Source organism: Anolis sagrei, chromosome 4, assembly GCF_037176765.1.
Source record: "Anolis sagrei isolate rAnoSag1 chromosome 4, rAnoSag1.mat, whole genome shotgun sequence".
In the NCBI taxonomy this organism is placed as follows: domain Eukaryota; kingdom Metazoa; phylum Chordata; class Lepidosauria; order Squamata; family Dactyloidae; genus Anolis; species Anolis sagrei.
The window spans coordinates 121,695,855-121,722,419 of record NC_090024.1 but is presented as its reverse complement, the minus strand read 5'-3'; the positions used below and the strand labels follow the sequence as shown (position 1 = coordinate 121,722,419).

The window sequence follows — 26,565 nt, the reverse complement described above, 5'->3', positions numbered from 1 at the left end:
TACAATGCCAAAACCAAAGGACACTGCCCACCAAACCCTTCCAGTATTTTCTGTTGGTCATGGGAGTTCTGTGTGCCAAGTTTGGTTCAATTCCATTGTTGGTGGGGTTCAGAATGCTCTTTGACTGTAGGTGAACTATAAATCCCAGCAACTACAACTCCCAAATGACAAAATCATTTTTTTGAGTGAAGGACATACATTGGGTTGTTAGGTGTCTTGTGTCCAAATTTGGTGACAATTCATCCAGTGGTTTTTGAATTCCACAAACGAACATTACATTTTTATTTATATAGATTTATAGAGCTGTAAGAGACCACATGGGCCATCCAGTCCAACCCTTTCCATGCAGGAAAAGCATTTAGCACCCCCGACAGATGGCCATCCAGCCACTGTTTTAAAGTCCCCAAAGGAAGCACTTCCACCACACCATGGATGGCATAGGGAGTACAGGAAAAGGTTTTCTTGACAAGAAGGGACTTGCCGTGGCGTGCCTCAGAGGCCGAGAGAGAGTGACTTGCCCAATGTTACCAGTGGGTTTCCCTTGCTGAGCAGAGATTTGATGCCCGCTCTCGGAGATTCTTGGCCAAAACACTCAAGGCGCAACACCATATTGGCTCCATCAAGCAAGGACTAGATGTAATCCTTACCAGTTCTCCTCCAAAATATGTGTGACTTTGGCATCCAGGAAAGAAGGGGTGAATAGTAGAATCTGCTCTGGGATAGTCCTATACCCTCTCCTGAATCCTTTTTAAAAACTCAAAATTATAGCCCAACTACATATAAAATTCCAAGATAAATGTGTAGGTAGTAACCTATTAAGAAGCAAACCCTGATTTTGGCTACCATTTTCATGGCCCAAAGAAATGGCAAAATCCACTTAATTAGCATAATGTGTACTAAAGTTTATTTACTATTTATTTACTATATTTGTATGCCGCTTTTCTCAGCCCTCGGGCGACTCAATTACACAATTCTACTCAGACTCCTTCGTCACTGAAGTTTCCCCACCGGATTGTGGTTCTTCCGCAGACACAGTCTTGCTTAAGGCACTTTGGAATAAATACAGATATCAATTATTGTGAATGGTTGTCATTCTCTTTGGGGACAATTTATAAAGTGCCCTGCAAAAGGTGCAAAAGGTGAGGAGGAGGGACAGAGAAACCTGCTTCAACTATTCTGGCCATTTAAATATTGCAACAATTAGAAGAGGACCCCATGGTCAAATCTCTGCCGAAAGCTTTTACATATAGAAAGAATAATCCAGCTCATTAAGTTCACAGCTATATAAGCAGTATTAAACTGTGCAAGACTTCAATAAGCAAATCACTTCACCCTATTGCTGAAGATTTTCAACTGTTTCTTATCGGCATGTTTCAGACAAGACTGATTCTCCTAAACTCTATCTGATTTAGCTTTTCATTCTAAATTCTACTCTCACTTCCTTGAAATCCTCACCCACGTGACAAACTAATTCATTACAAATAGTTACACTGAAAGTTCTCAAAAGGAATTTGAAAAGTTTAAAAGGTTCTATCAGTTTATCACTAGGATCCCCGGTGGCGCAGTGGGTTAAACCCCTGATCCGGCAGGACTGAAGACTGATAGGTCACAGGTTCGAATCCGGGGAGAGCACAGATGAGCTCCCTCTATCAGCTCCAGCTTCTCATGCGGGGACATGAGAGGAGCCTCCCACAAGGGTGGTAAAACATCAAAACATCCAGGCGTCCCCTGGGCAATGTCCTTGCAGACGGTCAATTCTCTCACACCAGAAGCGACTTGCAGTTTCTCAAGTCGCTCCTGACACAACCAAAAAAAAAGTTTATCATTGGCAGAGAATATAAGTATTAACCACACTGGAGACAGTAATCAGCTTTTCATGGCCAACTTCTATGTTGTCGGAAGAAAGAGAAGAAAGATTTTTTTTCAGATTGCCAGCATTCTCGAAGACCTGAAGAATGGGAATGTGAGTGCTTTCAGATAAAGATGTTTTCATTTGAATACTCCACTCAATTTTTTTAAGGTGACTCAAGTCATATTAATCTCAGGGCTGAGGTTTTAGATTCCTCAAATAATCTTATTTTTTACTTCTCAGACTGGAACTCAAGATTGCTTCCCTTGGATATTTCCCATCCGTCTCTTTCACCTTCTGCCATATTCACATAATCTTCATTTGGTAAGGACACATCTGCCAGTTTACAATCATCTCCTTGAATGACAGTGAAGATTTTGTTGTCTATCACTACCAGTGCTTCCAGATTACTAATCTCACTTTCTTTCAGTTCTGGAGAAACTGTCTGATCGGTTGGATCTACTGTTGGGTCTATTGCTCCTTCTGGTTTTTCCCACCTGTCTCTTTCACTTTCTGTCATATTCACATAATCTTCATCTGGTAAGGACACATCTGATTGTTTACAATCGTCTCCTTGAATGTGATCAAGAGTTTTGTTGCCCATCTCCACCACTGCTTCCAGACTGCTGATCTCGCTTTCTTTCAGCTTTGGAGAAACTGTCTGATCAATTGGGTCTATTGTTAGATTTGCAATATTCAAGATAGGCTCGTGTGTTTCAGTGGGATAACCTGAGAATGATGGTGCATCAACTTCCATAGACTCAGATGGAGGAGAAGAGAGTTCTGCCTCCTGAAAGTGGCCTTCAGTAGGTTGCTCTGTTTGGCAACTGTCACCGATTGGGATAGAATGAAGTGAAGAAAATACTTCTTTAGTTTGGTTAAGTATTTCGCTTTCAGCAGACTCTTCTGCTTGTGGTGCTTGATCCATGCAGACAACCTGCACAGAGGAGAGGCCTCCTTCATTCTGGCCAGATTGTCCTGTTTCCATAGGTGGCTTTGGCTGGAAGTGGCCATCAGCATTGCAACTCTCCACATCAGTACCCTGCATGACTGTCTCCAACTCTGCCTTTGGTTGGCAATCACTCGGTTCTCCAGACACTTCAGAAGGATCCTTATGTATCATAAAATTTTCTTCCTCACTGATACTTGCTTTGTTTGTATCATTTCCTTCTGCAGGGAAAGAGAAAGACACTTTGGAAAGCTTTTTACATTCTCCGTCATTCATTCTGTCCTCCTTGCCTGTTTCTTCTGCAGATTCCTGTGGCTTCAACGTCTCAATTTCATGCACAGCTTGTTTTGCGTCCTTAGATGGAATAGCCACTGGCAATTCAACCATAAATGTTAGCAAGTTCCTTATTTCATCCACAGCACCAGCAACTGGGAGTTTTTCCTCTTCCACTGATGCCGTATTTTCTATCCCTGTGCTTCCATCTACATTTGCTTCTACTACAGTTGTAGGTTGAGGGGCTCTCTGTTCTTCTGTAGCATTTTGTGTCATACTGGGCAACTCCTGCTTGCCACTGAGATCTGGAATGAGTACTTTCTCCTTTGCTTCTGAAGCAATGCTAGATATCTTAGAAGAGACTTCCTTTTCATCATCCAATGGCTTGCTAGTCTCATGGCATTCCTCTAGAGTGCTTTTTTCTGGTATGAAAACTTCATTATTCTGCATATCGGCATCCAAGATCTCTCTCTCACTAGAGGTTGGTTTCCTCACTGGGCTGGTTTGCGTTGATCCTGAAGGAGTTTTTAGATCACTCAGACTGGAGACACTTTCAAAAGGCAGGCCTGTTTCTTCAAAGAGGTTATGTTTCTTCAAGTGTGCAGCCTCTTTTATCACTAAGCAGGAGATAGAAATACACACACTTATTCAATCATAGGGTCACAACCAAAGCATGCCACATAGAATAGGACAATTACACACAGAGTGTTGCAAAATCCAATTGGAACATATTATGTGGTGGGATTCTAACCACGAATCCTTTACTCCTGGTATAAGCTTATCAGAGCAAAGGTGAGGTATGGGAGGGATGGCTCTCACTTGCCATTAATCAAAAGTATGGTAGGTTTGGGATGTGGGCATGATGGCATCAAGAGTTGTTTGGATGGGCAACTATGGGGCAAGGACTGTCTATTTTTCCTTGGCTCCCGAAACCTTGGCCACTTGTATTATCTGAAAAGATCAAAGCTTTAAGGTTCTTCAACTGTAACCTTAGTCAAAGCAGAATGTAAATAATATTCAGATATATTATTCAAATAAAATGTTATCTAAAGATTTCCAACATTTGGTGAAATGCAAAATGCCACAAACGAAATGACACAGACCAGAACAAACCAACTTTCTCAAGATTTCCAATTTCATGATGCATAAGACTGGTTGAGGTGTTACCTTGTAGGGTTTCATCCAGCAAGGCCTGAAGCAAAATTTCTTCATAGACATTTTCAACTTGTATCACGCTGGTATGCTCAGCAAAGATGTATTCCTCGTATTCTTGAAGTACCTGTAAAACAAGAGAATAAAATATGTCACATATGGGGCTTTGCATCACTATTCTCTAAGTATCAGCTAGGACTTATTACAGTTGGTTTTTTTTTTGTCGTGTCAAGAGCGACCTGAGAAACTGCAAGTCGCTTCTGGTGTGAGAGAATTGGCCGTCTGCAAGGACGTTGCCCAGGGGACGCCTGGATGATTTGATGTTTTATCATCCTTGTGGGAGGCTTCTCTCATGTCCCCACATGAGGAGCTGGAGCTGATAGAGGGAGCTCATCCACCTCTCCCCGGATTTGAACCTGTGACCTGTCGGTCTTTAGTCCCGCCAGCACAGGGGTTTAACCCACTTCGCCACCGGGGGCTCCACTTATTACAGTGGTTAACTACTTCTTAAAATAGAAGAAGTCTAAATTCAGCTCTGGACCAACAGAGGTTTCATAGTGAAGAACAGTTTTCAAGAGACAGCCAGGCAGTCTAGAGAAGTAGTTCATTGCAATGCAGCAAGAAGCTCAAGCACCACAGATGGAATGAAAAGTAAAGAAATAATAGGCAATATTAGGCAGGGATCTGGAACAAGGTGATCTTGATATTAGGCCTGCAACAGTTGCAACACCTTACAGATTTCAGTGTTAAGCATGATTAACTTATATCCAAACAATATGTCTGGTCTATGTGCCCACATTAATTATTTCTTTACCCAAGAGGCCTTCAAAATAGTGCCATGAATTTTTGCTTCCCTCACACAATGATTATAAAGTTAGCTTTAGTATGTATATCCCTATTTTCCTTTTGTTTCATATGTTTCAGCATAGCAACCTACTGGTTTACAGGTGGAAGCCAGTGTCCGCTGCAGGGTGGGCAAGGTGATCTGTACCAGGGCATCCTGAAAAATCTTCTTCCGGACAGTACTGCTGTCGTAGTCGTATTGCTATGAAGAAGGAGAACCGAACATGAGATCTTGAAGTGCCAACAACCCTCTTCCTACCTTCATGTATAACCCAGAAGCAATGGCAAATAATTCATCTATATAAATAAAAATGTAATGTTAGTTCGTGCTACCATCAGAACTCAAAAACCACTGGGGGAATTGACACCAAATTTGGACACAAAACAATAATAACACATAGAATCATAGAATCAAAGAGTCGGAAGAGACCTCCAAAGTGGACAAGAGCACAAGGCACGGAGGGCTGCTCCCTTGAAGCCCTGTTCTCTCACGCTAGCGCTCCCTCTGGTAGTAGTGCACTTAACTCAAAATGCTCTTATTTCAAGTGAAACCTGAGCCAAATGACAGCTCTTAACTCAAAATGCTCTAAAGTTGGGACACTCTTAAGTCGAGGTTCCACTTTAATACAGTAAAGCCGTGGTTAACCAGAACTCAAGTTATTGACAAGCTGGAATGTGTCCAGAGGAGGGCGACTAAAATGATCAAGGGTCTGGAGAACAAGCCCTATGAGGAGCGGCTTAGGGAACTGGGCATGTTTAGCCTGAAGAAGAGAAGGCTGAGAGGAGATATGATAGCCATGTATAAATATGTGAGAGGAAGCCACAGGGAGGAGGGAGCAAGCATCACAAACAAAAAATAGGGCACTGTGGCACAACTCGTTGAGGATGGAAGAGATTGTAATCAAATACATCTGGAGAGCACTAGAGACTCTTTTCATATCAAACAATATAATACTATATTATATATAGTATTATATCCACCTCTGAGGATGCTTGCCATAGATGCAGGCGAAACGTCAGGAGAAATGCCTCTAGAACATGGCCATATAGCCCGAAAAAACCCACAAGAACTGAGTGATTCCAGCCATGAAAGCCTTCGACAATGCATAATACTATGATTTCATGTTCACTGCCACTGTAGCATCCTAAGAAATCCTGAGATTTGAAGTTTAGGGAGGGATAGTGTTCTGCCTCCACGCTATCTAACTGCTTGGAAGGTGAACAGGTTGCACAGGGAACAGATAAAGGACACTTAGACAAACAGTCAACAAGATTTAATAACTGGAAAAGGCTTCAATCCCTTTCTCCTCTCGGGTCTATCTGGCACAGTCCTCAGAAAAGAGTTAAGGTCCTTGAGAGAGGGGCTCTGAATTACTGAACTTCTCTGCTGTTTCTTCTCTTGTTGGTATTTCTCTGTCTTTGGAATAATGCTTGACTTGAATTAACTTTTACTTTAACTTGAAATGTCTCCAACATAATCTGAACATGCTATTTTGTGGACGTTCCTGGCCTTCCTCTCTCCTCACCTTCGACGTCTAAAATGGCTGGTTCTTCAAAGAACAAGAAGGGAAAGAGGCTATCTAGACTGACACCCCACCCACCCCCCCACAAAACTGTACACAGGGGCGGCTCAACCCATTACGCAAAGTAAGCATTTGCAGTATAGTTGATTTTGCCCAGGGGCACTCTTTAGGCGCTCTTGGGGGAAAATAGATCTTGACATATGCGAGTTGTAGTTACTGGGAAGTATAGTTCACCTACAATCAAAGAGCATTCTGAACTCCACCAATGATGGAATTGAACCAATTATGGCACACAGAACTCCCATGATGAACGGAAAATATATATCAGTGATTGGTTGGGGAGGGGTGCCAAAATACTGTTGGCTTACCGTTGAAAATTACCTAGGGCCACCTCTGACTGTACATGGAATGCTAATTTCCTCTAACTCAAAGGCTTAAATAGGAGTAAACAGTGAGAGTCTTTATGGAGGCATGACACTTAGACTTATCTCCAAGGGAGCTCTAGTGCCTTTCCAAACTGCAGATCTCATGGCAGTTGTAGTGATATAATATGAAATATTAAAGGGCCCCAGTTTACAAACAGCTGCCCTAAGTGCTACCTGTCACAAACTGGCAAAAAAGCTACTGAAGGTCCAAAGTGAACTGTCATAGAATCATAGAATCACTAGCTGTACCCGCCACGCGTTGCTGTGGCCAACCTTTCCCCTATCTCCCCTTCTTTCCCTCCTTCCTTCACTCCCTGTTTCCTTCCTTCCTTCCTGTCTTTCCTTCTCTCCTTCCTTCCTTCTCTATCGCTTTCCTTCCTTCCCCCTTTTTCTTTCTCTTCTGCTGTCTCTCTTTTCTTCCTTCTCTCTTTCCTCCTTTCTTTCCCTCCCTCTTTCTCTACATTTTATCCCCTTCCTTCGCTCCCTCTTTCCTTCCTTCTTTCCCTTTTTTCTTTCCTTTTTCTCTTCTGCAGTCTCTCTTTTCTTCCTTCTCTCTTTCCATCTTTCCTTCCCTCCCTCTTTCTCTACATCTTCCCCCCTTCCTTCGCTCCTTCTTTCCTTCCTTCTTTCCCTTTTTTCTTTCCTTCTCTCCTTCCTTCTTTCTCTAACTTTCCTTCCTCCCCCTTTTTCTTTCCCTCCCTCTTACTCTCCTTTCTTCCTTTTCTACCTCATTCCTTCCTTCTTTCTTTCCCTCCCTCTTTCTCTCCTTTCTTCCTTTTCTACCTCATTCCTTCCTTCCTTCTTTCTTTCCCTCCCTCTTTCTCTCCTGTCAGGGGTGATTTGAATGCAATATTCCTGCTTCTTGGCAGAATGGGGTTGGACTGGATGGCCCATGAGGTCTCTTCCAACTCTTTGATTCTATGATTCTATGATTCTATGATTCTTCCTTGACAGATTAGAAGGGGGCGTGGCTTGGAGGTAACGTGAGGAGGGTAGAGGGAGGGGGGAGGGGGGATGGGTTTAGAAGGGGGCGTGGCTTGGAGGTAACGTGAGGAGGGAGGAGGGGAGGGGGGATGGGTTTAGAAGGGGGCGTGGCTTGGAGGTAACGTGAGGAGGGAGGAGGGGAGGGGGGATGGGTTTAGAAGGGGGCGTGGCTTGGAGGTAACGTGAGGAGGGAGGAGGGGAGGGGGATGGGTTTAGAAGGGGGCGTGGCTTGGAGGTAACGTGAGGAGGGGGGAGGGGGATGGGTTTAGAAGGGGGCGTGGCTTGGAGGTAACGTGAGGAGGGAGGAGGGGAGGGGGATGGGTTTAGAAGGGGGCGTGGCTTGGAGGTAACGTGAGGAGGGGGGAGGGGGATGGGTTTAGAAGGGGGCGTGGCTTGGAGGTAACGTGAGGAGGGTAAGAGGGAGGAGGGGAGGGGGGACGGGGGCGCGCGTGCGCGTGTGTGCCGCGCGGGGGGGGTGAGGGGGCGCACGTGCGTGTGTGTGCCGCGCCGGAGGGGGGAGAGGGGGCGCGTGCGCGCGCGCGCGTGTGTGCCGCGCCGGGGGGGGTTGGGGGTGCGCGCGTGTGTGTGTGCCGCGCCGGGGGGAGAGGGGGCACGCGCGTGTGTGTGTGTGCCGCGCGGGGGGGGGGGTGAGGGGCCATGTATGTGCGCGCGACAGGGAGTTTGCGCCAGTGCGCATGCTCAGTTGTTTTGCCGTTTTTTGTGGTTGTTGTTGTGTGGTTTTGATTTCTGAGTGGATTAGTTTGTACCTAGTGGGTTGTCCTTGGGGCATGGCAATTTTGGTAGAGTTGTGTGGAGGGGTTTTAGAGTTTTGTTTCCTCGTTGGACGCCAGTAGGAAATTTATATATATAGATAGAGACCTCCTGTCCAACCCCCTGCCAAGAAGTAGGAAAATTGCATTCAAAGCACCCCTGACAGATGGCCATCCAGCCTCTGTTTAAAAGCCTCCAAAGAAGGAGCCTCCACCACACTCTGGAGTTCCACTGCTGAACAGCTTTCACAGTCGGGAAGTTCTTTCTAATGTTCAGATGGAATCTCCTTTCTTGTCCTCATTTGCAGCAAAGGTTTACCTCTGGCAAGACTTTTTTTCAGAATAGAAACATTTGATTATAAGCGCACAAATAAAAGTTATCACATACTTGTTGGGGTGGACATTGGAGCCCTGGATTCCTCTTAGACAAAATGACATCAAAAATGTCACATACCTTTAAGACACGAAGTTTAACTTTTTCAATGGATGCTGCCAATTTGGGCACGTCTTTGACATGGTCCAGACCCAGCAGCTGTTCAAAGGTATACACTGCATTTTCCAGAAGCTTGAAACACATTGAAAGAAAGATGACATACTTTTACTCTGTGGTAGTCTTTCTGATCCCAGGGTAAACATATCAGTATCTACTGTATGTACTTGCATACATAAAGATCTATATCAGGGATCCTCAAACTAAGGCCCGGAGGCCGGATACGGCCCTCCAAGGTCATTTACCCGGCCCTTTCTCAGGGTCAACCTAAGTCTGAAATGACTTGAAAGCACACAACAACAACATCAACAATCTTATCTCATCAGCCAAAAGCAGGGCCACACTTCCCATAGTTGGTTTTTTCAACGTACAAAATGTGTTTTTAGGTTTGAAGTTTTACTTTTTAAAATTACAACCTTTTAAAACTTAAAAACAATTTTATGCAAAAGTTTTTTTGTGTTTATGTTTTACACAAAATAGCATTAGCACAAGAAACTATTTATAGAAACATTTTGTGTGTGTAAACAAGTTTTTGAGCCGAAAACACAATTTTTACACAAAATTATTTATTTATTTTATTTATTTATTTGGTACGCTTATATACCGCAACATCTCAGCCTGTGCGGCGACTCGTTGCGGTTTACAGCATGTTAAAATATACAATACACTTAAGCATAGATAAAAAATTTAAAAATACATACAAAAACATTCATAGTATTGGGCCACCAATACAGATCGGAACATCTCATCGTTTAAATCGTAGTCCAATTCGTTATCCTTGATTGCTAATCCATGGTCAGACAACATCACATCAAAATCAATTGAAGGCTTGCACGAACATCCAAGTTTTTAGTTTCTTCCGAAATGCCCTTAGCGAGGTGGCTGATCTTAGTTCAGTGGGGAGGGCATTCCAAAGCCGGGGGGCCACCACAGAAAAAGCCCTATCTCTCGTTCCCACAAGCCGCACCTGTGAAGCAGGTGGGATAGAGAGAAGGGCTTCTCCTGAAGATCTTAGGGTCCTGGTGGGCTGATAGGCCGAGATACGTTCGGATAGGTATGTAGGGCCAGAACCGTTTAGGGCTTTAAAGGTCAAAACCAGCACTTTGAATTGGGCTCGGTAGCTAATCGGTAGCCAGTGGAGCTGGTACAGCAGAGGAGTTGTATGCTCCCTGCGCCCAGCCCCTGTTAATACCATGGCTGCCGCCCGTTGGACTAATTGGAGCTTCCGGGCCGTCTTCAAAGGCAACCCCACGTAGAGAGCGTTGCAGTAATCAAGACGGGATGTAACCAGAGCGTGGACTACCGTGGCCAAGTCAGACTTCCCAAGGTACGGTCGCAGTTGGCGCACGAGTCTTAACTGTGCGAATGCTCCCCTGGTCACCGCCGAAACCTGGGGCTCCAGGCTCAGCGATGAGTCCAGGATCACACCCAAACTGCGAACCTGTGTCTTCAGGGGGAGTGCGACCCCGTCTAACACAGGCTGTAACCCTATACCCTGTTCGGCCTTGCGACTGACCAGGAGCACCTCTGTCTTGTCTGGATTCAATTTCAATTTGTTCGCCCCCATCCAGACCGTCACAGCGGCCAAGCACCGGTTCAGGACTTCGACAGCCTCCTTAGTAGCGGGTGGGAAGGAGTGACAGAGTTGGACATCATCTGCGTACAGATGACACCGCACCCCGAAACTCCGGATGATCTCGCCCAGCGGCTTCATGTAGATGTTAAACAACATGGGGGACAGTATTGAACCCTGAGGGACCCCACAAGACAAAGGTTGTGGGGTAGAGCAGGAGTCCCCCAGTGACACCTTCTGAGACCGTCCCTCGAGGAATGACCGGAGCCACTGCAGAGCAGTACCTCCGAGACCCATTCCCGCGAGGCGTCCCAGAAGGATACCGTGGTCGACGGTATCGAAGGCCGCTGAGAGGTCGAGTAGCACCAACAGGGACACACTCCCCCTGTCGAGCTCCCGACGGAGATCATCCACTAAGGCGACCAAGGCTGTCTCGGTACCATGTCCCGGCCTAAAGCCAGACTGTGCCGGATCTAGATAATCCGTGTCTACCAAGAATGCCTGGAGTTGTGAGGCCACCACACGTTCCATGACTTTGCCCAAAAAGGGAAGATTGGAAACAGGCCGATAGTTTACCAATTGAGTGGGGTCCAGTGATGGCTTCTTCAACAGCGGTTTTATCACAGCTTGCTTTAAGCTGGCTGGAAAAATGCCTTCCCGAAGGGAGGCATTGACCACCACCTTAACCCACTCGGCCAATCCCCCTCTGGCCTCCTTTAGAAGCCAGGATGGGCAGGGGTCTAGGATGCATGTGGTAGCTCTCATTCCTCCAAGCACCTTGTCCACATCCTCAGTTTGAACCAATTGAAATGAATCCATCAAAATCGGACAAGCAGATGCTCGTGTTACATCCTCAGAGACTGCCGTTAATGCGGCGTCCAGTCCAGAGCGGATCAAAGCGACTTTGTCTGCGAAGAACCGAGCAAAAGCTTCACAGCGAGCAGCCGAGTCATCAGGGCACCCATCCTGAGTGGTGGGTTTTAAAAGGCCTCTGACAACTCGGAACAGTTCAGCCGGACGGTTCTTTGCAGACGCAATAGTGGCCGCGAAGAAGGTTTTCTTGGCGGCTCTTATTGCCGCGGCATATGACCTTAAAAAGGCCACAAACCGTGTTCGGTTTGGCTCGCTTGGATCCGAACGCCACACGCTCTCTAGTTCCCTCTTCTTTCGCTTCAACACCGCCAGCTCCTCAGTAAACCAAGGGGCTGGTTTAGCTCGGCTACTTGAGAGGGGACGTTCTGGAGCGATCGTGTCTATTGCTCTAGTCATCTCCCCATTCCAGAGAGCGACCAGGGCATCAACAGGATCACCAACCGAGGTGGCGGGGAATTCCCTAAGAGCCATCAGGAATCCCTCTGGATCCATAAGTCTCCTAGGGCGGACCAATTTAATAGGTCCTCCACCTCTGCGGAGGTTAGGGGGTGCAGTAAGTCTAAAGCTGACCAGGTGGTGGTCGGTCCATGGCAACGGAGAGATGGATAACTCCTCAACACCGCCACCTTCCTCCCATCCCTGACAGAAAACCAAGTCCAATGTATGTCCAGCACTGTGGGTGGGGCCAGATACTTGTTGGGACAGACCTATGGTCGCCATGGTAGACATGAAGTCCTGAGCCGCTCCCGTTAGGGCAGCCTCGGCGTGGACATTGAAGTCCCCCAGCACAAGCAGCCGTTGGGACTCCAATGCCAGGTCCGAGACTACCCCCGCTAGCTCAGGTAGGGAGACTGTAGTGCAGCGAGGTGGACGGTACACTAACAGAATCCCTAAACTGTCCCGGTCACCCACCCTCAGGTGGACGCATTCAAAATTTGTTGACTGTGGGATGGGGGTCCTGGTCAGAGAAATGGAATCTCTATAGACTACTGCAACCCCGCCTCCCCGCCCTCCGGATCTCGGTTGATGCTGCACAGAGAACCCGGGTGGACAAAGCTGGGTCAAGTTTACACCTCCGGCTTCGTCCAGCCAGGTCTCTGTGATGCACGCCAGATCTGCCCGCTCATCCAGGATTAAGTCCTGGATGATGGTTGTTTTGCCATTGACAGATCTGGCGTTCAACAGCACCACTTTCAATCCTGAGGGACCGCCAACCTGGTTACACCTACTTACCATATCAGGAGACCGATTTGGAATTACTAAAGTTGTTCCACGTTCCCTAGGCCGAATTAAAGGTCTCCTTTTCCCGTATCTCCCCCTCCCCACCACGACTTCTATGGGGGCTCCTCGGTTAACGGAAGCCTCTCCCTCCTCCATGACGCATTTGGTACTTATACCAATAAACCAAGGCTCATTTCGGTGTACATGCCATGTTACAGTCTCAGTTTGCCATAGCTTTGCCCTCCACGCATTCTTCAGTCCCGTTAGGTCATATTCGGGATCCCTCGTGCTATTCCATTCCTTCTTGCCTATATATATAATGAGCAGCCAGATTAACAGGTGCCAGGAAGTAGATAATGGCATAGGTCGTAGCTATTAAGCACAGACTGGGAACAAGGAATTGTGCTGTTGGGATACAAATGATGTTTTAACAATATAATAGAGCAGTAATGAAGAGCGGCAACACAACAGAGCAACACAATAGAGCAGCAACACAGTAGAGCAACGATAAAGTGCGAAGGCTAATGACCCTAGATATTAATTAAGTGCGTCATGGAGGCCTGATTCAGCACTAGCTAGCTAGCTGTAACAGTCGAGTTCAAAGTGCTATAGTGGCTAAGTGCTCAAGAATTAATTTAAAGTGCTAATGGTATAAAGTGCAAGATCGCAGCAGTTAATAAAGTGCACGAAGTAACCAATTGATCATGGAGTCAAGATTAAGATTAATTAATTAGCAATCGACAGGAACGGTCAGCACATTCTAAGATGGTCACACATAGGTTGCAATAATAGTCAATCAGAACGAGGGAATTAGCATCGTCCTAATAGTTAGCACACTCAGAGCTAGATGATACAGTTGAAAAGGTTCAATGATAGAGTAGATTAAAGTGCTAGTCGTATAAATGCTGATGTCTTACAAGATTTTAAACAATGAGGTTCTAAAGGATGAAAATTGTTAACCAGTAAGGATGGCCCACTCAGTCTTCCGGGTTTGGTGGAATACACGGCGGGATGGTACACGCTCGGTCAATGCAGGCACTCAGTCTGGTGATGGTAACACAGTGATGGTAACACCAATTCGGTCAGCACAGGGCCGGCTAGTGCTGGAGTCAATGCGGCCAGCCCCAGTGCCAGCAGCAAGCACCGTAGAAGGGCAACAAGGCCTCTCCTGATCCTGAAAGGGCCCTAGGAGTGTCGAGCCGCCGGGGCTGCAGGCCGTGACGCGTCCGCCGACGCCCGCTGGAGCCAAGCCGAGACCTCTCAACGGTGGAAGCGCAGAGGCGGTTAGGATGCAGCCAAGGACACGGGCCCGTCAGTAGGTCCCAGAGGACACGGAGGAGCCAGGCGAGGGAGCAAAGCAACGTCCGCGGCAGTGTGGAAGGCCGCGGAGGAAGACCCCGCCCGGCTGTGCCGGGCCAACAGGAGGCGCGAAGGCCGATGGAGGGCCCCAACCCGCTCCCAGGGCGAGGAATAACAGCGTCCGCCGGGAGACTCCGACCGGCCGCGCCAAGCCACGGGGACACAACGGCCAATGGAGGCCCCAAACCGCCCCCAAGGCGAGGCCAGCAAGCAGCGTCCGCTGGTGGCGAGGAAAGGCCGCGAGGAGAAAAACTCCTCGCGGCCTTTTTTCTTGTACAAAACAGTTAAAAAATTAACTGTTTTGTACAAGAAAAATCTAACAGTATTTTTCATGAAAAACTTAACTTTACTGCAACTGTCCATGTGTATTTTTGTGCAGAATAATTTTCAAAAGTAGTGTACTTTATGATGCATGTATACCACACAAAAAACTGAACAAAAGTCTCCCTCCTGTGCTAGTGTTCTTGACCAAGGCCCCTTCCACACAGCTGAATAAAATCCGACATTATCTGAAATGGAATATATAGCAGTTTGGACTCAGAAAACTCAGTTCAAAGCAGATATTGTGGGATCTCTGCCTTGATATCATGGGTTATATGACTGTGTGGGAGGGCCCTATGTTTTCCAAATATCATGACATGCATTTTCAACTAGAAAAGAGCAACAGCCAATATGTTTCTCCTTCTCTACTCATTTTTCCGATCCATTTTTCTAAACTAGTAGTGAATGATGGATCTTTCTAGATTGACTGGTGGGGTTTTCAGATCTGAAAGGCTGAGAACCACTGTTTTAAGTATTCAAAATCAAGATTGCCCCATACAAATCATCCAGAAAACTTCATGTTGAGCTAATCCCAAGAAAAGTGTACATACCAAGACTTAAAACTGGAATGGCTGATGGTCAAAATCAATATGAATCCTACTATACCTCCTGCATTAGATTTTGGGTCCTCTGAATAATCAAATCAATGTCATGGAATTTGAAGCGGCTCTTGAGGTCCTGGAGTTGCTCTTGAAGAAGGTTGACTTTCAGATAGCAAGGCTCCATTTTTACAGAATGGTGAGGCAGGCTCATCAGTTCCATCACATTCTATCAGAAGAAAGTGTTTGCAAAAAAAGAAGAAGAAGAATTAATCAATTAAAAGATGAATATGTTGTGGATAGTGACAAAACTGAGGGCTTGTGTTCTTGGGAAAACAGTGCTGAAAGATAAGTGCTGGCTTTAGCCTTTAAAGCCCTAAACGGTTCTGGCCCGATCTACCTGTCCGAACGCATCTCCTCCTATGAACCAGTTAGGACGTTAAGATCGTCTGGGGAGGCCCTGCTCTCGGTCCCGCCGGCTTCACAAGCACGCCTGGCAGGGACGAGAGACAGGGCCTTCTCAGTAGTGGCCCCCCGGCTGTGGAACGCCCTTCCTACAGACATTAGATCGGCCCCCTCCTTATTGGCATTCAGGAAGAGAGTGAAGACCTGGCTCTTCGATCAGGCTTTCAACTAAGCAGTACAATTGATTGATTATTGGAATATGGATTAATGGACAACGAGATTGGATGCTGATTCTATTGATGAGACGTGATGGATTGTTGTTTTCCTGTATTGTTGTACTGATGTTCTGATGTTAATTAATGGATATTACTGTTTTAAATTATTAATGATTTTGTATTGTATTGTTGATACTGGTTGTTAACCGCTCTGAGTCGCCTGATGGCTGAGAAGAAACAAACAAACAAATAAATAAATGTGGCAGCTACTAGAAGAGCAGGTGACATGATTGATTTTTCTGGAAATGGCAAAGTTGTGGCCTAGATCAGAGCTTCTTAAATTTTTTCCACTCATGACCCCTTTCTGCCCAATACATTTTTACATAAACCTGGGTATACAGGTATATAAAACGGGCATAAACACCAAATATTTATGGATAACAAATCAGCATTTGCAAGGTTTGCTAAATAGGCTGTTTTTTCCCTTTCTATGAAGTACACATTTTCTGCAATCTAATATTAATAATAATAATAATAATAATAATAATAATAATAAACCTTTATTTATACCCTGCTAACATCTCCCGAAGTACATCAATAAAACAACAGCATGTAAACATTGCATGCTGTTGCTAACGGATTCATGTAATATCTAAACTAGCCACTAGGTGTTTACTAGGCCTGGGTAACAACGGAAAAATTTGTTTCTAAAATCGATTCGTTTTTTGGGGTTTTTTGCATTTCGATATTTAAAAGAATTCCGAATTTTTTTTAAAAAAAAGTTCGATATTTACGAAATTTCAGAAATGGTAAAAAAAATTACAAAACAATAACGAAACAATAACGAATCGATTCGTTAATGGCGGACGCGACCACGCAATACGCTAAAAAACCTCCAATTGGGACAGGGGGAACTTCTGAAGCTTCCCTCTCCCTCTGTTGTTGACTGTTGGTGTGATATTATAATTTTTTTTCACTAATTAAACAAAAAACAACTATAAAACTTGCCCCAGACATGCGGAAATAATAACGAAACGACCTCAAACCAATAACGAAACACATACATAACGAAATACGAAGCATTTACGAAACGAATTGAAAAATTCGTTTCATTTTTAAGTTGCTCCAGAATGGTTTGTTATCGCTTCATTAACAAAAAAATAACGAATTTTTAACGAATTACGAATTAACGAAACGAAACCGCCCATCCCTAGTGTTTACTGTTAACGATTATCTTGTGACACCCCCCCCCATTGAGCTGGGGGGACCCCATTTAGGGTCAGGACCCACAGTTTAAGCAGTAGTAGCCTTGAGCATCCACTCACATAGCTGATCCACTAGGGACTTAACCTAACCGATCAAAGGGTTAGTTGCTCTAATGTCATAGACTTGCTATAAGGAGTTGGAGGCTGAGGCAGCCTTGAAAGACATTAGAACTGTAAGGTGAATAAGCAATATATGCACGTAGATTGCAGCCTTTTGTAAAATAACTTCATACAAATGTGTAATTTCAAAATCTTTTACTAGAATGTCAAATAGGCTGTTGAAAGTTGTTTATGGAATGTAGTGTATTTGGCTTTCGAGTCCTGCTCTATGCCCTTTAGAGGGATGCAGAGTATTTCCTTATCTCACTCATCTCTAAAACAACCCTGTGATACAGATGGTGGTTATTTTTAATATACACACGAGTACTGAGATCTTCAGATAATGACTTGCCAAAGGCTACATCACAAGTCTTCACTATGCTGGGAAAACAGGAGCTGATCCAAGATATGATTAGAATTTATTCCAGAAGAGGAGACGGATAATGATACAGTGGACACAACCCACATATATGGCAAATGACATGATTTGCTTACCTCTTTTAACTTTGTGACATCATTTGTCGCTTTAAAGGTTTCGCTAATTGTATTGACTTCTTTTTCAAAGAGAAGACGGACCTCACTGAATCCTGAGCTCACAGGGCCCATGAGCTCCTCCAGTATGGAAGCAAGAAAAGGCTGGATGCTCTCACCACAACACTTCTGGATAGACTCAGATATGCTCCCTGAAAATTCAAACCAGCCAGGAGTTAGATCAAGAGGAGAATTCATTGGCAGAGGAATCAAAATATATGGATCGTTATAACATAAATACCATTGTATTGTCGAAGGATTTCATGGTTGGAATCACTGGGTTGTTGTAGGTTTTTTTGGGCTATATGGCCATGGTCTAGAGCAGTGTTTCTCAACCTGGGGGTCGGGACCCCTGTGAGGGTCGCAAGGGGGTGTCAGAGGGGTCGCCAAAGACCATCAGAAAACATAGTATTTTCTGTTGGTGATGGGGGTTCTGTGTGGGAAGTTTGGTCCAATTCTATCATTGGTGGGGTTCAGAATGCTATTTCATTGTGGGTGAACTATAAATCCCAACAACTACAACTCCCAAATGGCAAGGTCTGTTTTCCCCAAACTCCACCAGTGTTCACATTTGGGCATATTGAGTATTGGTGCCAAGTTTGGTCCAGATCTGCCATTGTTTGAGTCCACAGTGTTCTCTGGGTGTAGGTGAACTACAACTCCAAAAACTCAAGGTCAATGTCCACCAGACCCTCCCAGTATTTTCTCTTGGTGATGGGAATTCTGTGTGCCAAGTTTGATTCAATTCCATCATTGGTGGAGTTCAGAAGGCTCTTTGATTTTAGGTGAACTATAAATCCCAGCAACTCCAACATTCCCAAATGACAAAATCAATCACTCCCATCCCACCAGTATTCAAATTTGGGCATATCAGGTATTTGGGATTTGAAAATACATCTTGCATATCAGATATTTACATTATAATTCACAACAGTAGCAAAATTACAGTTATGAAGTAGCAACGAAAATGTTACGGTTGGGGGTCACCACTACATTAGGAACTGTTTTAAGGGGTCGTGGCATTAGGAAGGTTGAGAACCACTGGTCTAGAGGCCTCTAGACCATGGCCATATAGCCTGAAAAAACCTACAACAACCCATAAATACCATTAATCAATTATAGAGGCAGATATATGTGTGTGAGAATGTGTGTGTGTCTGTCTGTCTACAGATTTACCCAGATCTCTATATGTTTTCATATGTGATCACACACAAAAGAGGTGAAGCTGTGCAGGTAAGACCTCGCTCAGTTCTCAGAGCTCCAATAGGTTTTGTGGAACAAATTAAAATGCATTATGCAAAGGAATCTTGGAAGCTGTCAAAACGACTTTCTTTCTTTCCATTCGTCTCTACAGTGCTACAAGATCTCTTTGCATACTGATATTCCAGACTGACTCAGCTATGTCTTCAAAGGTAAAAGTCAATCAGAAGTACAATAGCTCTTGTAATGAAATAGCTAATTATAATGTATATTTTAAATGTGTTTATTGATGTTGGGATATGAGAAGTGCAGGCCAGCTTATGTGTTGCCTGAGCTGAGGCATTGCCATGGAAACGGTACCAGCTATTAGAATGTATCCAAGTTAGAGAAGCCAAAGGGGTGGAGCTAACTGCCACTTGGCAGGAGCAGGCATTTTGAAAGAGTCAGTTTTCTTTTAATCAGTGGACAAAAGTGCTTTATGCTTCATATGCTATTTTTCTGTACTGGTTGAGGACTTCTCTCACCTAAAATATTTAACATTTTACTTACCTTTTATTTTCCCAGCTAAAAAGTTTTTGGAGGTTACAATCTGATCCATGTTTGAACGAATGGTTCCTTCGAGACCTTTGGTAACTTCTTTGCATTCGTCTTTCAGAGTATGTAATCCCTCTGAAACATGATCCTGAACCAAACGGTAAGTTTCTTCTATTATCTATAATAACAAATAAACATAAACTTAGTTAATTGCCCAGCAGCAGTGTGACGTCTCGGCCTAATATTATTTCCCTGTTTGCCTGTTGGACTGTTCCATTTTGCCAAGTTTAGGGGAGAAGCTTAGGTTCCCCCTAGAGGCCGAGCTCAGTTGGTGCAGCCCATTCTGACTCAGAGCCAGAATGGGCTGGTGATAGAACTTCTTATGGCATTCTTTGTTGGTCATAGCTTGAAGTTAGTTAGCCAGATAGTGTCTGGTCTGGCCTAGCAATTTGAACAGGCCATCCTTATCACATATTTGCCATAGAATAGTTATATTTGCCAAAGTTTATAGATTTTAGATTAGAATATATTTGCCCCAGAGTTTATAGTTTGTTACCTCAGAGTTTATATTTCACTGTTCTAACTCTATCAAATTTGTTACCTCAGATTTATACCTCTGTATACCTTGTTTTATTTCACCTGTTTATTCAGTAAACTTCAATGGTCATTTTTAGTCTTGTCTCTAGTGTTTTATTTTGAGGTATTAAAGTAATTTAGGGCATACCGATGGTCACTGGGAAAATAGCCAGACACTTTTAGTTTTCTCATTAGATCTTCCTGGTGTGCCATCATAAGCAGGCTTAATGAACTAATCATGAACGTGCAACCATAGTTAATGGCTTTTGTCTTGTTCACTTATTTAATAACCCTTGGGTACTGGTGGCTATATCACACCAATGAAATGTTTAAAAGACCATTTTGAAACCATTTTGAATTTATTCTGTGAGAGTGCAAGAGGCCTGTATTTGCAGATGCTGTCAAGAAGCATCTTTGTTGACTTCTGTTTCCAAAAGACTGGGGTTACTTCCTAGGAATGGATCAAACTGTCAACTGTTCCACTTCATTTTCTCTTCATTTCCCCCCTTCACTTTCTGTTTTTTTTTAAAATATCAATTTCACATTGGTTTTAGATTTTATATTATTTTAGTCTGCACAGAAATGTGGAGATTGTTTTTTCAATATATATATATATATATCTTAATGAATTGAGAAAAAGATATTATTTTAACATCGAAAGTGGGAGAACATTGTTGTTATAGGTAGTAGAATAGTAAGAAAGGAGAGATTGATTTTAAAGGGGGGGGGGGACCCAAAAGAAGACTAAGAAGAAAAATACAAAAAAGACAACATAAAAGTATTGATGACTTCCCTCTGATCTTTGATGGTCTTTATAGTCTTTTTTTCTACAATGTTGAAAGGTAATTTACTCCCCCGCTTTTTCTTCTTTGATTATAGTTTTTTTTATTCATAAGATTATCTCTATTTTACATTGTCTAAAGTAGTCTTTTACTGGATCCCAATTTGTATGTTTCATCGGAGACTGTTATCCACATTTGTCCAGTACAGTACATGCATTTTCCTATGCATTAAGTCCCTTTTTCCATAGCACAATTTTCTCTTTCACAATGCATTCTTATGCATTTTAGCTAATATTTGAATTGCTGTGCGCTGATTTTTTCTAGAAAATATGCATTTCTCTACAGAATCTTCCTTAATGGGATTTTCCTGGTTCTTGGCAGGGGGTTGGACTGGATGGCCCACGAGGTCTCTTCCAACTCTATGATTCTATGATTCTAAGAATTTCCTAACTGTAAGGAGAACTGTTCAGCAGTGGAACTCTCTGCCCTAGAGTGTGGTGGAGGCTCTTTCTTTGGAGGCTTTTAAGCAGAAACTGGCTGGCCATTTATCAGGGGGGTGCTTTGAATGCGATTTTCCTCCTTCTTGGCAGGGGTTTGGACTGGATAGCCTAGGAGGTGTCTTCCAACTCTTATGATTCCATGATTCTTATATGTGTTTTGGATGCATATACGGTTAGGAAAAAAATCATCACAAAATCTGGAGATAGGCGAATAGAATCATAGAATCATAGAGTTGGAAGAGACTTCATGGGCCATCCAGTCCAACCCCCTGCCAAGAAGCAGGAATATTGCATTCAAAGCACCCCTGACAGATGGCCATCCAGCCTCTGTTTAAAAACTTCCAAAGAAGGACCCTCCACCACACTCCGGGGCAGAGAGTTCCACTGCTGAACGGCTCTCACAGTCAGGAAGTTCTTCCTCATGTTCAAATAGAATCTCCTGTCTTGTAGTTTGAAGCCATTGTTTTGCGTCCTGTTGTTGTTGTTCATTCGTTCAGTCGTCTCCGACTCTTCGTGACCTCATGGACCAGTCCACCCCAGAGCTCCCTGTCGGCCGTCACCACCCCCAGCTCCTTCAAGGTCAGTCCTAGTCTCCAGGAAAGCAGAAAACAAGCTTGCTCCCTCCTCCCTGTGACTTCCTCTCACATATTTTATACATGGCTATCATATCTCCTCTAAGCCTTCTCTTCTTCAGGCTAAAGCCGCTCTACATGGGGTTTGTTCTCCAGACCCTTGATCATTTTAGTCGCCCTCCTTATTGAATATTGAACAATAAGTGTTTTTCTTTTGTTATTTTACATATTGGTTCAGGAAATGCAGACTGTTGAAAATTGAGTAAACAGTTGCCTCTCAGCATTCGGCTCCGAGCTCCTTCTCTGTGTCATCGCTGCAACCTCCTTTGGACAATCTTCTTCAGATGCTTTCCTTATCCTCTGGGAAACACTGCTCTTGGTAAATTTTGCTTGAAATATCTTTCAAACTCTCATTTGAGAAGGCTTTCATGGTTGTAGCTGTGTTCACCAGAAGTATAATAATGTAATATTATAGTAAGATCTTTTTTTTTCCAGTAATTGTACCAAACTCATAAAAGGTTGACATTTTTTGGCCGATAAATAAATAATTATTCTGAATGACAATCCAACTCATCCTGTAAAAATAATCCCCGAAACAGATTACCATCTAAGTAACTCTAAATAATACATACCCCGAACCATGCCCTCTTTCGGTCATTCTTCTTCCCTTTCATCTTAGGAAGCAGCATGCTCTGAAGGCTAGGCAAAAGCTCCTCCATCACAAGGTTGCTGAGAATCTACAAAGGGTCCGGATAAATAAGAATTCAGCAGGCACTTTGGGGCTGATTCAGATAATCATATCTCAACTTAATAAAGTGACATTTTCATTTTGTAATCTAGTACAATGCATTGGTTTGACTCTGGTTCAAATCCTTACAGTGTAAATCCCTACTCAGGATACATCGATACTATAGGATTAATACAGCTCGACACAACTTTATTTGGTTCAATGCTATGGAATACTGGCAGATATAGTCTTACAAAGAAGATTCCATCTGAATATTAGCTACTCCATCTTTCTGTTCGTAGAATTCATTGTCCCACTGAAAGTAGCTGGTGGTGAGGCAATAGTGAAACAGAGCTGTGATGTCTTCTGGGAACCTCTGGTTGATTAGTGCAATGGTGTCTGCTACCGGGAACATGGTAAATAGAGACACCGCATTGAAGCTGATCAGTTTGTCGTTGGTATTTAGCTTGAGATTGCTGATTTTTTCTATGAAGTGGGCTGAGTCCTTGATGTAGTGTGTAGTGAGCCCAATATGGCTTTTATTTATTTATTTATTTATTTATTTATTTATTTATTATTTAGACTTATATGCCGCCACTCCCCTGGGGCTCGGAGCGGCTTACAAGAATAGCTAAAATCTAACAAAGTTTAGAAGCAATTTAAAACAATTTAAAAACAACAGTATCAAACATTAAAAGCCTGTCGAAACAGGTATGTCTTACATGCCCTGCGGAAAGCTGGTAAGTCCCGCAGGGCACGAACTTCAGGTGGCAGAGCATTCCAGACGGATGGCGCCACTGCTGTGAAGGCTCTGCGTCTGGTTGCCGTTAGACGCAAGGCCTTGACACTGGGGACTTCCAATGGATCTTGGTCCTCAGAACGGAGGGATCTCTGGGGTTGGTAGGGGGTGAGACGATCCCTCAGATACATTGGCCCCAGACCATGCAAGGCCTTAAAGGTGAGTACCATCACTTTGAAAGTGTAACTGTGCAGCAAGAAATTTTGCTAAGTCGTATGTGGGGGATCCAATGGCACTCACGATGGGTCTGAGTGGTGGATTCCTTATGGATTTTTGGGATTAAGAACTCCTCAATCAACTTCAACATATGACAACAGCTATGTAAATCAGAAGCCCTTCCACCTAGGCTTTATGGACTCCAAAAAATCCATAAGGACTCTGTAAAGAACCTCCGCCACTGGTATGAAGCTGCCACCCAATTGTAGGGAGACGCTACCAACTAGTGAGGAAACGCCTAGGTTTAGGAGAGAGGAGCCCCCGATTTGTAAAAGGCTCTGGTATTAAGGCTCTGTTTGTGCTGTGAGGTAATTTTGGTAGAGTGGGTGCACCGAACGTAGAATTAATGGAGATGAGGCAGTTTTAAAAACCAAAGAGAACAAGTTTATTTTTAAACAAAGCGTATGGTTGCAGTATGAAGATGTTAAGCTTGGCAAATACTTGATGGTTACATGTAACTTGGTTGCGATACAATTCAGACTTTCGATGTTACAACTTATGAACTCTTGCTGTGGTGAAGCGCTTTATTAACCAGTGTTCCCTGCAATGAATAGTCTTTCTGTTTGATCTATACTTGATCAAATCACAGATCTCCAGTCTTCCTCCGACTAGCGATCCTAGCAAGCCTCTGTTAGTTCTTTCTAACTAAAGCAACTAACAAGGTTTTCCCCTTCAGCTTCCTAGCTGAAGAAATCTCTACTATTCACGAACACTAAAACCTGGCTCTTCACTTCTTCACTCCTCAGAGTCTAAAAACTGACTCTGCTGCTTTCTCAGAGTCTTTCTCCCTGACTCTGCTGCTCTCTCAGAGTCTCCTCCTCTGACTGACTCTAACTGTCACTTTTTAAAACCTTTACTCTCTAAGCTCCTCCCACCTCCTCTTCTGCCTCGTTTCCATGGTAACACATTTCTCACAGCTAGGCCGCTCCAGCCTTAGGGCAACCAATTCAAACATAAACACAGTTATAAGCATATTATTATAAACACTTCTGTACAGACTCCATCAGAAATTGGTTTACTCAGTGTATGGAGAATGAAGAATGGAGGACATCACCTACCTTTAGACATGCGCCTACATTATAAAAAAATAAATAAAAATTTCTGATTCATACAATGGGTTTTATTAAGTTTTGAAAAAAGGAAGTTATGCTGCCTCACCCTGTAGTTTATTTCCAATGCTGAAAATATTTCATTCATACCATGAATGATGTTGTTGATGATAATGTTGTTGTTAATGCTGGACTGTGGATTGTTTAGATTGTGCCTTGATTGTGCCTTGATTTTGAACCCTGTTTTTTCTATGTTGTACACCGCTGTGAGTCGCCTTCGGGCTGAGAACAGCGGTATATAAACAAAGTAAATAAATAAATAAATACCAGCTGAGAATCCCTTATGCTTGGGACCAGAAGGGTTCCAGATTTCATTTTTTTATTTTGGAATACTTGAATTTGCATATATGAAAAATCATGGAGATGTTTAAACACAACATTTATTTAACGTTTCACATACACCTTGTATGTATAGCCTGAGTGTATGTGTACAATTCTAACCATGTTGAGCATGAAATCTGTGTACACCCAACCTTCAAAAAGCAAAGATTATAGCCAACTGTGTGGACAATTATAGAATATTTTGAATTCCAGATAAAGAATGTTCAACTTATAATAGTAAACCTAAACATATCCACCAGTCAGCATTTGTAGAACAGTCCCCTTATCCTCCCCACTTTATTTACATTTTTTCCTATAATAAAGAATTGTAGAAATTGAAAGTTTGGATGTGACATGTTACAAGAAATGATGTTATTGTTTGAGAGTACCAAGGCAATAAAAACAATGTTTTTGCAAAGCAATGTAACAAGAAGTAATGCCATTACATTTTAAAACATAGCAAATAACATTTTCACATAATTTCTGAAATCTTCTTTTTTGGAGTCATGGGAGAGTTTAGCTACAATCGCCTTTTAAAGTATTTTTCTAATAATTATGTAATCACTAAAAAGATAAGATAATGATTTTGTCAGAATGTCTCCATATCCCTTTTCCCTTGTGTATTATTAAGATTATAAGTGTAGGGACACGAACTGTCAAGTATGTTGTTCTGGGAGTCTTTTGGCTAAAAGATGGACTATAAATTATTCAAATAAACAAACAGCAAAGCACTTTTTAAATAATGAGCTAATGTTTCAGTCTTTCCAAAAGTAATGACTAATAGTAATAGTAATATGTTAATATTTAAAAATAATCTTCCAAGCTTTGTGGAAATTAAACTCTGCCAAAGGAATGGATCCAGACTTACTGCAGTTTAGTTTGGCTGAATTCTGTGAGATCAGTTAGCCATAAATAATAATTTTTTAAAAACCTTAAATGAAATTAAGAAATGAGCAGTGTAGTCTAGATTCAACTCAAAGCCTCAGCAAATGGCTAAGTGATGATTTAATTTAGTGTGCCAAATTCGGGGTGGGCTTTCTAATCTTACATTTTTCGCACATTCCTTTCCTTATTTCTATTACAACTATCCATGCTATACAACCAATCCAAATAAGGCAAATACCTGGACTTCATTCCCAGTTATCATTTCCCATGACCCATAGTGGCCCTTTTCCTGGCGGAAAAACTGGACAGCTTCTAAAAATGCTTGGGCTTCAAATGAAGACTGCTTGAAAAAATCTGAAAGAAACAATACATAGGAACTGTTGGCTGGATTATAGATACTTTTTTTCTCATTACAAAATTAGTTTGAAATTAGATGCCACCCAATATTGAGAAGCTACATGGCGACACTTGCCCATGTTTGATGGAGAAGTGTCTCTGCGTGTGAGGTGGGATGCCAGGAGCTGGGCATGTTGCGTGTGCACAGGCGATACACCTCCCCCCACCCCCCCAAAAAGCCCAAGGAAAACCACACACACAAGTATTTTGGGATAAACAATGGCCACAACTCATTTATTGATAACAGGAACAAGGGTTGGCAGCCATGCATGGGTCCTAGATCAGGATC

The 26,565-nt window shown here is 43.3% G+C and overlaps 1 protein-coding gene across 1 annotated transcript in view; it reads right to left on the bottom strand.

The window, feature by feature from the left end:
• Positions 1–881: 881 nt before the first annotated feature.
• NIBAN1 (niban apoptosis regulator 1) overlaps positions 882–26,565 on the bottom strand; it is a 122,794-nt gene continuing 97,110 nt past the window's right edge. The window contains exons 6-14 of the mRNA XM_067467611.1: positions 26,119–26,234; positions 22,456–22,560; positions 19,409–19,571; positions 17,624–17,811; positions 15,212–15,373; positions 9,223–9,333; positions 5,161–5,268; positions 4,239–4,350; positions 882–3,688 (exon numbers count right to left, since the gene is read on the bottom strand). Coding sequence (XP_067323712.1) covers positions 2,082–3,688; positions 4,239–4,350; positions 5,161–5,268; positions 9,223–9,333; positions 15,212–15,373; positions 17,624–17,811; positions 19,409–19,571; positions 22,456–22,560; positions 26,119–26,234 — 2,672 coding nt within the window. The 3' untranslated portion in view covers positions 882–2,081. The remainder of the gene's footprint in view (positions 3,689–4,238; positions 4,351–5,160; positions 5,269–9,222; positions 9,334–15,211; positions 15,374–17,623; positions 17,812–19,408; positions 19,572–22,455; positions 22,561–26,118; positions 26,235–26,565) is intronic.